Source organism: Sitophilus oryzae, unplaced genomic scaffold, assembly GCF_002938485.1.
Source record: "Sitophilus oryzae breed Bouriz unplaced genomic scaffold, Soryzae_2.0 scaffold_1440_pilon_pilon, whole genome shotgun sequence".
In the NCBI taxonomy this organism is placed as follows: Eukaryota; Metazoa; Arthropoda; class Insecta; order Coleoptera; family Curculionidae; genus Sitophilus; species Sitophilus oryzae.
This window is the reverse complement of record NW_022146105.1, coordinates 6233266-6246175: the sequence shown is the minus strand read 5'-3', so window position 1 is coordinate 6246175 and position 12910 is coordinate 6233266. Positions and strand designations below refer to the sequence as shown.

General features: G+C 30.6%; 1 protein-coding gene across 1 annotated transcript in view; it reads right to left on the bottom strand.

Moving 5' to 3' along the window:
* LOC115876921 (WD repeat and FYVE domain-containing protein 3) overlaps window positions 1–12910 on the bottom strand; it is a 103733-nt gene that overhangs the window by 70570 nt on the left and 20253 nt on the right. Inside the window, exons 7-8 of the mRNA XM_030892968.1 lie at window positions 10088–10271; window positions 8628–8947 (exon numbers count right to left, since the gene is read on the bottom strand). Of these exons, the coding sequence (XP_030748828.1) occupies window positions 8628–8947; window positions 10088–10271 (504 nt within the window). The remainder of the gene's footprint in view (window positions 1–8627; window positions 8948–10087; window positions 10272–12910) is intronic.

Below are 12910 nucleotides of genomic sequence, written 5' to 3'. Positions count from 1 at the left end.
ATTAAAAACATGTGTCCGAATTGTAATGCTGTTCACTGTATACACTCATTATGTAAATTAACAAAAGTAAATCATATTACCTAATAGGAACAATAACGTAACAAACTCAGTCTTATACTCGTACAATGAATAAAAAAGAAAAACATTTAAAAATCCTTGAAAGGAATATAAAAACCTCGATTAAAAAAAACAAAAAGTTAACATTGTTCTCTTTTCAAAAAAAAATTATCCTAGGAGGGCTACTTCTTTTGAGAATAGGCAAAAGATATATTTTGATAATCATCATTTTTTAACTGCAAATTCCCGTCCAAATCAGGCGACAAATAAAGAGGGCCGAAAAAAATGAACTCTTTTTCGACCTCCGCTGTGTCTGCTTTTTTGGGCCAATAAAAGAAACCCCCATTTTTTTTTCTTTGAGAAATTTCATTCTGAAAGTTTTTCCCATTTTTGCTTCGATCTCGCCGATGAACCACCCTGAATCGTAGTAAACCGCATAAAATTTGTTCAATTCAACTTCTGGCTCAAGTCTGGAGTCTTGATCTCAATCTTGATCTTGATTTTTTGAGTCTTGGTCCGATCCATAACTGCTGTTATTGCAAAAACTCTCAGTATCACTACTGTCATCATATTGAATATGAGTATCATCCTCCGAAGATGTTTCAGATGAAGAAATTCTTCTACCTCCCTTTTTTTGTTTTGCCTGGCAATTTCTCTTTTTTTTATTATTTTTCGACTGCACTCTGACGATTTTTTTTTGTTTTTTGACACGAGTGTTGTCCGCTTTAGGATTATTTAAAATAAATCGTCTTAGGCGATCCAATTTTTTTTTTCGTCAAGAAGCCAACACAATGAGGATTTTTTTATAACTGCAATTTTATTTCCTATGGTTACCCGAACCATGGGTGCCTGCTGATTTATACCCGCATTATTTCCCTCGACGAACTTCGCTGAAAAATCGTTCATCACAAGTTCTTCTCCTATTCCTGCCGATGAAATGTTGCATAAATCTATAAATAAGCTACTTTCTTGATTATCCAGGTTATCTGAGTTTCCTGACTCAACTGGTAGGGCACTAAGAATGTTTGGTACAGTTTCTTCGTCTACGAAAGTTGCCATATCACTTACCGGGTCCCCGACAACTTCTTCTGTTTGATTGTCGCTTTCATTTTCATCGGTAGGGTTTTTTAATACAGGTATAGATATGATATTCCAACTGTTATCAACAACTTCAATTCCCAAGTCGCACGTAGTTTGTATTGCATCATTTAGAGCATTTAAACTACATTTTCTAAACAAGAGTCAGAAAGATCTTGAAATTGTGAGTGTGATTCAGTAGATATTTTTGCCCTTTTTCGAGCAAAAATCACATCTTTAAGATCATTTAAGATATTGTTTACTGCCTTGATCCTGTCTATACGTAGCATGATGTCTTTAATGCTGTAGTTGACTACTGTCGAAAATGTCGAAGTGATTGATCTTGTAGCCCGAAACATCTTCTCGCACGTTTGACTAGAAAATAAAGAAGGAAGAAACATGTCTTGCGTAAGAATGGGATTTTCACGGAAATTGCAAACTAGGTTAATTAATGCATGAGCATTAAGCTCTAAGCAATTATAACAATTGGCTGTTATGAAATTAGCTCCAATTTTATAGTTTGGATGATTTTCAAGCCAGTTTCGCCAAATCCTGAGAAAAAAAACAACATACCAGATATTATATATTCTTGTCTTTATGTCAGAGCCCGTATCTAGATAAGACGATATGGCTAGATGCATTATATTCAAGTAGGCTCGGGTACCTTCACTACCAGCAACATTTTCAAGCAATTTGATTACTTGTAGAGAACATATTTTTTCGGCAGAGGAGAAGTTCATCTTATCCTCAGCTTTTAGGTCTGACATTGACAATAAACGTTTGTCTTTTGAAAGATCTTCAATTAAACGTTTAAGATGATCCGGGGATGCAACAATATTACCTATGGGTAAAATAATTTTATGCTTTAAGAACCTCGTTCTTAAAATTCTGAATATTTTCCATGTAAGTGCTGTACCCAAATCCAAGCTTTTTGGAGTTATTATTTAAAAATTAAAAAGTGAAAAAAAAAACATCAGAAAAAAAAACTTTTTTAAGAGGATACCGAGGAGGATACCTTATGGAAAAAGTATTCAAAAGCCAACCCACAAATTTGGATGACTTGAAACATCGCATTCGGCGAACTACGCCCCAAATAATTCGAAATACATCCCCTGTAAATCCTCGGTACATCCTCTACATCCTCTAGTACATCCTCAGTACATCCCCTACATTCTCGGTACATCCTCGGTACATCCCCTACATCCTCGGTACATCCCCTACATCCTCTAGTACATCCTTGGTACATCCACTACATCCTCGGTACATTCCCTGGAAATCCTCTCATGTGTACACCATAAATCCCTAAGTGTTCACCCCTCGGGGTCGCCCACCCCTATTTTTTTTATTTTTGAAAAAAAAAATATTTTATTTTTTTTATTTGGCAGTAAAAAATACAAACAACCCTAAATTTTCACCGTTCTACCATCATCCCCTATTTTTTAATAGGGGTTGTTTTTTTAAGTTTTTTGTTGCCATCTCCGAAACGGCTTAACCGATTTTGATAAAATTTTATATGTAAATTCAGTACGTCTAAGAATAGGTTGTTATCTATTCTTATACCCTTAAGTGATAAGGGTAGCCGAGAGGGTAGCCCACCCTCATTTTTTTATTTTTGGAAAAAATAATATTTTTTTTATTTGGCCTCAAAAAATACAAACAACTCTAAATTTTCACCGTTCTACCATCATCCCCTATTTTCTAATAGGGGTTGTTTTTTTTGTTACCATCTCCGAAACGGCTTAGCCGATTTTGATGACGTTTTATTATGTATATTGAGTAGGTCTGAAAATAGTTTGTTATCTATTTTTTATACCCTTAAGTGATAAGGGTAGCACATTCCCATTTTTTTATATTTTGAAAAAAAATATTTTTTTATTTTGCATTAAAAAATACAAAGAACCCAAAATGTTCACCGTTCTACCATCATCCCCTATTTTTTAATAGGGGTTGTTTTTTTAAATATTTTGTTACCATCCCCGAAACGGCTAGACCGATTTTGATAAAATTTTATATGTATATTCAATAGGTCTGGTTTGGTTTGGTTTGGTCACAACCTTTTTTTATATTTTGAAAAAAAATATATTTTTATTTTTTTATTTTGCATTAAAAAATACAAAGAACCCAAAATTTTCACCGTTCTACCATCATCCCCTATTTTTTAATAGGGGTTGTTTTTTTAAATATTTTGTTAGCATCCCCGAAACGGCTAGACCGATTTTGATAAAATTTTATATGTATATTCAGTAGGTCTGGTTTGGTTTGGTTTGGTCACAACCTATTCCCAGGTTATCTATTTTTTATATCCCTAAGTGATAAGAGTGGTCCACCCCAACTTTTTTTTATTTTTTAGACAATTTTTTTTATTTTAATTGTTTTATAGGGAGTGCTTATTTTTTAGGGGGTGCATGTCCAAAATTTTCTTCTGAGTACTCACTTTCATCACTTAAGGGACCTCTGTATAAAATTGCATACTCCTAATCCTAGAACGGATTTTACGTAAAAATTATACAAATTTTTCCCTTAGTTTTATCCCCTTAAGGAATGAATTCCAAAAATCGCTCTAATTATTCAATTACGCTACATAATAAACCTCTGTGCAAATTCTCATATTCCTTGAACAGAATTTATTGTTTCAGAACATTCAACCCCTCATTTCACACTCTTAGAGGGCAAATTTCCAAAAATTGCTTCTTAATGCTAAATTACGGAAAGGAACGTCTGGAAAATTCATACTTCTAAAACCGATTTTAACAAATTTTTGTTCAAATTTTCATCCCTTATTTTTTAGGGGATGCATGCCTAAAATTCGCTTCTAGGTACTCACTTTCATCATTTAAGGGACCTCTGAACAGAATTTCATACTCCTAGTCCTAGAACGGATTTTACATAAAAAATTATACAAGTTTTCACCCCTAGTTTTACCCCCTTAAGGAATGAATTCCAAAAATCACTCTAATTATTCAATTACGCTACATAAGGAACCTCTGTGCAAATTTTCATATTCCTTCAAAAGAATTGTTTCAGAACGTTCACCCCTCATTTCACACCCTTAGAGGGCGAATTTCCAAAAAGTGCTACTTAGTGCTAAATTACGTTACATAAGGAACGTCTGTTCAGAATTTCCTACTTCTAAAACCGATTGTAACAAATTTTTGTACAAATTTTCATCCCTTATTTCTAGGGGACGAATGTCAAGAATTAGCTTCTGGGTACTCACTTTCGTCACTTAAGGAAACTCTGTACAAAATTTCATACTCCTAGAACTAACATTTTTTGTACAAAATTTCACCCCCCAGTTTCACTATCCTTAGGCTATACATTTCCAAAAATCGCTTATCAATGTTCAAATGCGCCACATCTGTGCAAAAGTTCATACTCCTTGTAGGTACAGATTTTTTTTGTATAATTACACCCCTTTATCTAATTACACCCCCTTATGGGTCGAATTTTAAAAAATTACTTAGTAGTGCTCATCTTAGAGAACGAATTAATATTCTCCGTATTTACTCCAGTTTCCTAATACTAGCACAGATAACACATAATCATACTGGTTAATTTTTTATTGGAATAGAAGTAATTTTTATTAGAAGGTACAAAAAAATTAAAAATCTAAAATTTTATTTTCATAGCTACGTTTTTATAGCCTTAGGATGCCTCATGTACAACGAATACGAAATATATAATCAATACATATTTCTTTAAAGATCGAGAAATAAAATATGTTTTGGCAACACCGTACGAAATATCGCGGCGCGTAGTCCTCAAAATTTAAAATATTAGCATTTTCAGGCTTCGATTATGTTCAAAAGCGCCACCGTGTGACAAATCACTAAAGCTTTCACACGAGAGTTTTTAAAAATGCTCTTAAAATGATGCTATGTTCGACCTGTTTAATAATGTATACTCTAGCCTGAATAACCATCACTCTACAGCTACAATTTTCTGTGATTTCTCTAAGGCTTTCGACTGTGTAAATCATAATATCTTAATTAACAAATTGCAATACTATGGATTCAGGGAAGTGCCGCTCGAATGGCTTAAGTAATATGCAACAGAAGGCAGCTTGTGAGGATTGATACGTCTATGTCTTCTTGTAAGTCTATAGAATGTGATGTTCCTCAGGGTTCAGTACTTGACCCTATTTTGTTTCTGGTGTTTATCAACGACATTGCAAATCTAGACATTAGCGGTAAAATCTGCCTCTTTGCGGACGATACTAGTTTCACTTGGAGCGGCCCAGATGTTATGGCACTATATAATACTATATCCAATGACTTATTACGTACCATTAAATCTTGGTGCAATTCTAATCTCCTATGCCTCAACCTTTCAAAAACTAAAGTTTTATCATAAAAAAGTACTATACAACCTTTTGTACTTAATAACACCACTATTGACGTCGTGGATTCTGTGAAATTCTTAGGACTTGTTGTAGACAACTCGTTAAAATGGGACTTGGACATCGAAGCTTTATCAAAGAAACTAAGCGCTGCCTGTGTTTTGCGCTAAGATCAGTTTCTAAGGAACTTAACTTATCAACTTCTAGAATGGTCTATTATCACCTTTTTGAGTCGCATTTTCATTATGCCCTTCCATTCTGGGGTACTTGCTGCGCGACAAAATTTGATCGTATTTTCAAACTTCAAAAGAGAGCAGTTCAATATTTATTGGGGCTGAACAGTAGAACTCACTGCCAGAATTTCTTTAAAAATTCCAAAATACTGACTCTTCCTTCCATATTCATTTTTGAAGCCGTTTGCTATTCCGGAAAGGCCATCTCACAACTATCCACTTAGGAATGCGGAGCACGATCTTTATCTGCCAACCCCGAGCTCAGAACTAGTTAAAGGCTCAATACTGTACAATGCCAAAAAAAGGTACAATCGTCTGCCTTTGAATATCAAGTCACTTTCATTCTTTCCCGCATTTCGCAAAGCTCTGAAATCATACTTACTGGAGAGAGTCCTATATACGGTAAACGACTTTTTTTGTTGATGTTTAATCATGAACAATTTTGAATTTTAAAATTTTGCTCATCTCACACACTGGTTAAAGGTTTAGTATTTAATATTTAATATTTTATAACTCTTACATGATTTTATCCATTTACAATTTTCCTTTTGTAAAATTTTATTGATACGCCTGTGTTCTGCAATGTCCATGTATGTTTTATTTGTAATTTTAATGACGTAAATTTTTTTAAATTGATTTGTATTGTATGATATTTTTAATTATTTATATAATTTTTTTTTGTGCTTTTGTTTGTTTTGTAAATGCTTTGTCAATGAAGCTATTCTGACTTTTTGTACAGGGTGAGTCAACGATAGAGTAAAGTCCATTATCTCATTTGTTTCGAGGTTTACAAAAAAATGTTACATACAAAAGTTATAGGGAAGATTAAGATACACATTTTAAAATTATTATAGAGTATACAGGGTGCTTCAAAAAAGTGTGGCGGATATAACATATGTTTTTTTTAAAGGCAACACCCTATTTTTTATTTCATTTTTAGATTTTGCGTAAAATTCTATACCTTTTTTATGTATAACGTTATATACCTAAAATTAATAGTTTTTGTAATATTTAAATTTGTTTATACAAATGTGAAATTGCAGTGTGGCAAAAAATTGTCAGTGGTACCATTGTTTCTGAAGTTGGAATACCAAAATTTGGTATGAGAGTTCTATAGAGATTAAAAAGAAGATATATGTTAAGATATTTTAGTTAAATGCGACAGGGTGTTTAAAATATATTTATAAATTTCAACTACTTAAAATTAAAAAATCTATTTTTTTTAAATGGTACACCCCATATATTTTCATTTTTTCTGATAGATTTTGCAAAGCTCTTCAACTTTTATTAAGTATGTCATATACCTATTTTTAATAATTTGCGATTTATTCCAATTTTTTCTATTTTTACCCATATCTTTAATACAATTACGCTATAACATCATAGTTACCATGACAAAAAAAATAATTATTATCAAAATTTCATATGTCTGTTAAGCAAGTTAAGAACAAAAAGTGAATTTTAGTTTAATTTGTATAAATGGTAGAGGTAGAGGTAATAGTTTCAGATTTTCCTAAAAATGGATTAGTCAATGTGACTGATGCACACGAACAAGGCAAAATAAACATATTTTTTGGTTCAGTACTATATATTATATAGTACTTTGCTAAGTACTATAAGAATATAGATGTAGATTATCTAGAAAACATTTTCATATTATATTATATTATAATATTTTCAGTGTGTAATGGGACGATTTTGTGGCAGTAGTAATATGCTTTATTAATTATGCTTATGGCTTTACGAAATGAATTATAAACCAGAATTACTACGAAAAAAAAAATTTACTGTATGTCGGAGAAAATTTCAATATCAGTAGTCGTCAATAATTAGGTAATCTAGTTAGTATTACCCTAATCTGCGGCTATTCGGCCCGACGGAAAATCCAAATATCAACTGTCATAATATAGAAATACACCAAGAAATTCACGACTACGATTTTAGTTTATTTGAGTAAAATTAGTTAATTTTGACTAATAATAACAATTGTAACTAATTATTAAACTACTTGTTAAAAATAAGTAATAAATATGTTTGTTTTGTCACGGCAACTATGATGTTATAGCGTAATTGTATTAAAAATTAGGATAAAAATAGAAAAAATTGGAATAAATCGCAAACTATTAAAAATAAGTATATGACATACTTAATATAAGTTGAAGAGCTTTGCAAAATCTATCAGAAAAAATGAAAATATATAGGGTGTACCATTTAAAAAATTTGAGATTTTTAATTTTAAGTAGTTGAAATTCATAAATATATTTTAAACATCCTGTAGCATTTAACTAAAATATCTTAACATATATCTTCTTTTTAATCTCTATAGAACTTTCATACCAAATTTTGGTATTCCAACTTCAGAAACAATGGTACAACTGACAATTTTTTACCACACTGCCATTTAACATTTGTATAAACAAATTTAAATATTACAAAAACCATTAATTTTAGGTATATAACATTATATATAAAAAAGTTATAGAATTTTACGCAGAATCTAAAAATAAAATAAAAAATAGGGTGTTGCATTTAAAAAAACATATGTTATATCCGCCACACAATTCTGAAGGACCCTGTATACTCTATAATAATCTTAAAATGTGTATCTTAACCTTCCCTATAACTTTTGTATTTAACATTTTTTTGTAAACCTCGAAATAAATGAGATAATGGACTTTACTCTATCGTTGACTCACCCTGTACAATAAAGCGTTGTTGGTTTATGTCACTTAAGTTCTGTTAAGAAGGTGAGTTTTGTTAATGTAAATAATAACTGTTTATACATAAATCAATTTATTATCGTTTCCTAAAATATGTGGATTAAAAGAAAATATGTAAAAGTGGGCAACGCTGTGCCGGTCAAGCTTCATCACGTGACTAAAAGTTTATTTGATATGAACTATATGTGTATTTAAACTTACTTAACATTATTCACTGATCCTACAAACAAATTATGGAATATTTCATGATAGTTATTTGACGGCGATTCAAAATCGCTCTCACTAATAGCTGTCACTTTTTCCGTGGAAAAACATCCCAACAGCTTCAGGGTATCACAGAGACTAGTTTTACAAATTTCATAGTAAAAAAATTTCGCATTAGCCGGCTCGAAACGCATCGCAGTACAAATCGTTTGGAATACTAATATCAAAAGATTCATCACTTGCGGGTTCGTTTCTTTCTGGTTTAATCTACCTTCCAGAGCAACTAACACACTAGTTACGTATATAAATCCATTAGCCTGTAGAATTAAAATGAAGTAATTGTTACTAGTTTTTTAATAGTTATAAACCTATAACATATACAGGGTGGTTCGAACTGTATTCCGGAAACTTCGGCAGCATTTCTAAAAGTTCGTATAAATGTATGTCCTAAAATGCTTACTTTCAGAGATACAGGTTGTAGAAGTTTCATTTTTATTTGGATAATTTCTGAAGTAACGTCAATATTTGGATGAAAATTGGTGCCTGGGAGTTTTTTGACATGAGAAATTTGTTTTTGATGTCAATATGACTCCTACTAGTACAGGGCGCCACCTATATGTGTTTTAACTGTTTTGAAGCGTAATAACTTTTTGTCCATACCTGTATAAAACTACCGAGCGAAAAAATATACATCTCTATGACTTTTTACGTAAAAAATAGCTCTTTGTAAAAATCGCTATGAGCAACCGTTCTTAAGATATTTAGAATGGAAATAGACAATACATGTCATTATTGACGAAAAATAAACACATTGAGTAGATAGTTATTTCATTGAAATAATAAATTTGGGAAATTTTTATTTTTTAAATTGATCATAAATTTTTCTGCAAAGAATGATAATAAAACAGTTTCTGTTGAACTTCTGGCACAAAAACATTTCAAATCTATATCAGTCTAATAACTATTTAGTCAACATGTTTAATTTATGTCAATGATGACAGGTATTGATAATTTCGATTAATATCTCGAAAACCATTACTCGTAGCGATTTTTACCAAGAGACCTTTTCCACGTAAAAAAACTTCGTAAATGTATATTTTTTTACTCAGTAGTTTTATACAGGTACGGACGAAAAGTTATTACTCTTCAAACCAGTTAAAAAATATGTAGGTGGCGCCCTCTACTAGTAGGAGTCATACAGATATCAAAATCAAATTTCTCATGTCAAAAAACTCCCAGACACCAATTTTCATCCAAATATTGACGTTATTTCAGAAATTATTTGGAAAAAATCGAAACAGAAATGAAACTTCTACACCCTGTCTCTCCGAAACTAAGCATTTTAGGACATACATTTATACGAACTTTTTTACTAATTTTTATCTGCAGAATATGCTGCCGAAGTTTCCGAAATACAGTTCGGACCACCCTGTATATAATATATAGCTGTATTATACCTTTCTAAATACAGTCCTAGTTCTATGAGATTCCTTCAAGCACAGTCTCAATGCTTCTAAAATGTCTATTTTCAAATCTAACTCGGTTCTGGGTGCTGAATGTAGGGTGTTTAATAATTGGCTCATGTCATCGTCGCCACCACCTGTCAGTACTAATTCTCTTATAATTCCCAAAGCAGCATATCTAAGGAACGTTATAATGTATGTATAATATTTGACATAAAATGAAACAAAGGCCAAATCAAGGTTCTCGCTAGATCATTACTGTCAAAATGTACCTATTTGTCTCAACGATAAGGTTGTCTATAAGAAAAATAATTTCCTGGTGTGTTTATAAGAATTATATCCAAAAATGATATTTAGCGAATAATTTTATTTTAAATTATATTAATGAATGAAAAATATAGTGAATAATTTTATATTTAAATTTTCTTTCTTTTTCTACTAGTAGCCAATTGCCATGAAAGATAGCATTACTTTCTACAACAAACAGCGAGAAAAAGTTTTTCTCTCAGTGCATGTTTTTCTCTCAGTGCATGTTTTTCTCTCAGTGCATTTTTTCTCTCTATAAGCTGCTCCTGGAGACATTTTATATGAAATAACTACAGGGTTGTTCATCACATACGACACGGAGTATCGTAGCTAAACGATTAGATTTTTGCAAATTGTGAGTTTTGGGTTCATTGAAGGACTATTAGAGCTACAATTTAAAAATATTTTTACAAGATACAGAGTGTCCCAAATAAATAAAAAATATCAAAATTGTATTTTTTTAAATGGAACACCCTATGTATATTACATTTTTAGTTTCTACGATTAAAATAAAGGTAAATTTGATTAAGGTTTGCCGCATTTTAATCTTACCGTTTTTTGAAATATTTGTTTCTGTCAAAATACAGTAACAATTCTAATGCTTCATTTTTCTAGGCGTATTTTAGTTTTTAAAACCAAATATTGTACTGAAGTATTTCTATTTACTAAATTTTGTGTTGCATTAATAAAAATTATACTACCTTATACAGAGCGTCTAAAAATTTATTTTAAATAATTACTAGCTTTAAACGGCAACAACTCGTTTAATTTAAATGAAACACCCTGTATATTTTATGAGAATCAGATGCACAATTTAATTGTCTATCAAATTGTATTATATCATTCTCTACGTATCTCTTCAAGTTTTCGTAGAAAATGCATTTTCTTATAATTTCGACCTCCTTTATCAATATATCCATGGAAATATATCCATTTTAGATTATTTTTAAAGATATAACAAATTTTTAAAGAGTACAGATACTAATATTTTTGATATAGTTCGTTTATTTCATTCATTAAAAAGTAAAAAAACTGTTTAAATATTTGTTAAAGAGGACCAATTAATATGATCCCAGCATTCAAACTACATTAATTGACTGTTTACACCTTAAAAAATTTGATTTCATTTTTTTGACGAATGCTTATTTATAACAGAGACATTCATTTTCATAACTTATGATTATATTGATTTCTGATTCAAATCCACATTTATTTTGAATAATTTATTAACTAACTCAATTAAGTATGTAATTAATTAATATTTGGGAGGAAATAATGGTGGTATATTTAATTAATGGTATACTCTTTTATAAAGATCAAAAAATAGTTTTCTTTTCGCATACAAATGGGCTAGTAATATCGTTTTTAGCACCTGTACATTTTGTACATATGTTTCTTTAAAAACAAACTAAAATGTCAATATTCCATGGGTATATTGATAAATGGGGCCTAAATTATAAGGAAATGCATTTTCTACAAAAACTTGAAGAGATATGTATATAAAAAATGGTATAATAAAATTTGATAGGCAATTAAATTAGGCATCTGAGTCTCATAAAATATACAGGATGTGCCATTTAAATTAAACAAGTTATTGCCGTTTAAAGCTAGAAATTATTTAAAATAAATTTTGAGACACTCTGTATGTGGTAGTATTATTTTTATTATTGCAACACAATAACTGATCAATAAATAAACTTCAGTAAATATTTAATATTAAAAACTTTGATACCCTTGGAGAAATTAAGCCTTAAAATTTTTACTGCAATTTCACAAAATTGAAAATATTTTTAAAAAGGTAAGCTTTAAGTGAATTAAACCTTAATCATTATTTACCTTTATTTTAATCGTAGAAACTAAAACTGTAATAATATACAGGGTTTTCCATTTAAAAAAAAATACAACTTTGATATTTCTTATTTATTTGGGACACCCTGTATATTGTAAAAATATTTTTAAATTGTAGCTCTAATAGTCCTTCAACGAACCCAAACCTTACAATTTGCAAAAACCTAGTCGTTTAGCAACAATACTCCGTGGCGTATAGTCGTATGTGGTGAACAACCCTGTATTTTCAAAAATATAAAAAGTTTTATATACCGATAATCAGAAAAATTGATTTAAATAAATTAGAAAATGAATTCAAATAAAATACAGATAGTCCAAAAAAACGTACGAACACCACAATAGTTTGGTTTTCGATATATATACAGGGTCCGGCAATAGTGCGTCGGGCATCTGTAGCTCCTAGAATAAAAAACTTGAGAATTTTGTTTAAGTAGAAACCTAAAGTATGTACCAGAATGTATTTCAGGAAAATATTTTAACGTCTATAGGGTGGCTCAGAAAAGTGTGAGTGGACCTGGATGTTTTTTTTTAAATGGAACACCCTGTATATTATTGAGTTTTTGGCTTCCTTTCAGATCACTTTACATAACCCTAAGATATGAATAAATATATTTCGATAGTTTCAGAGATATTAAAAAATAAATCAAAAATATATATTTTTCA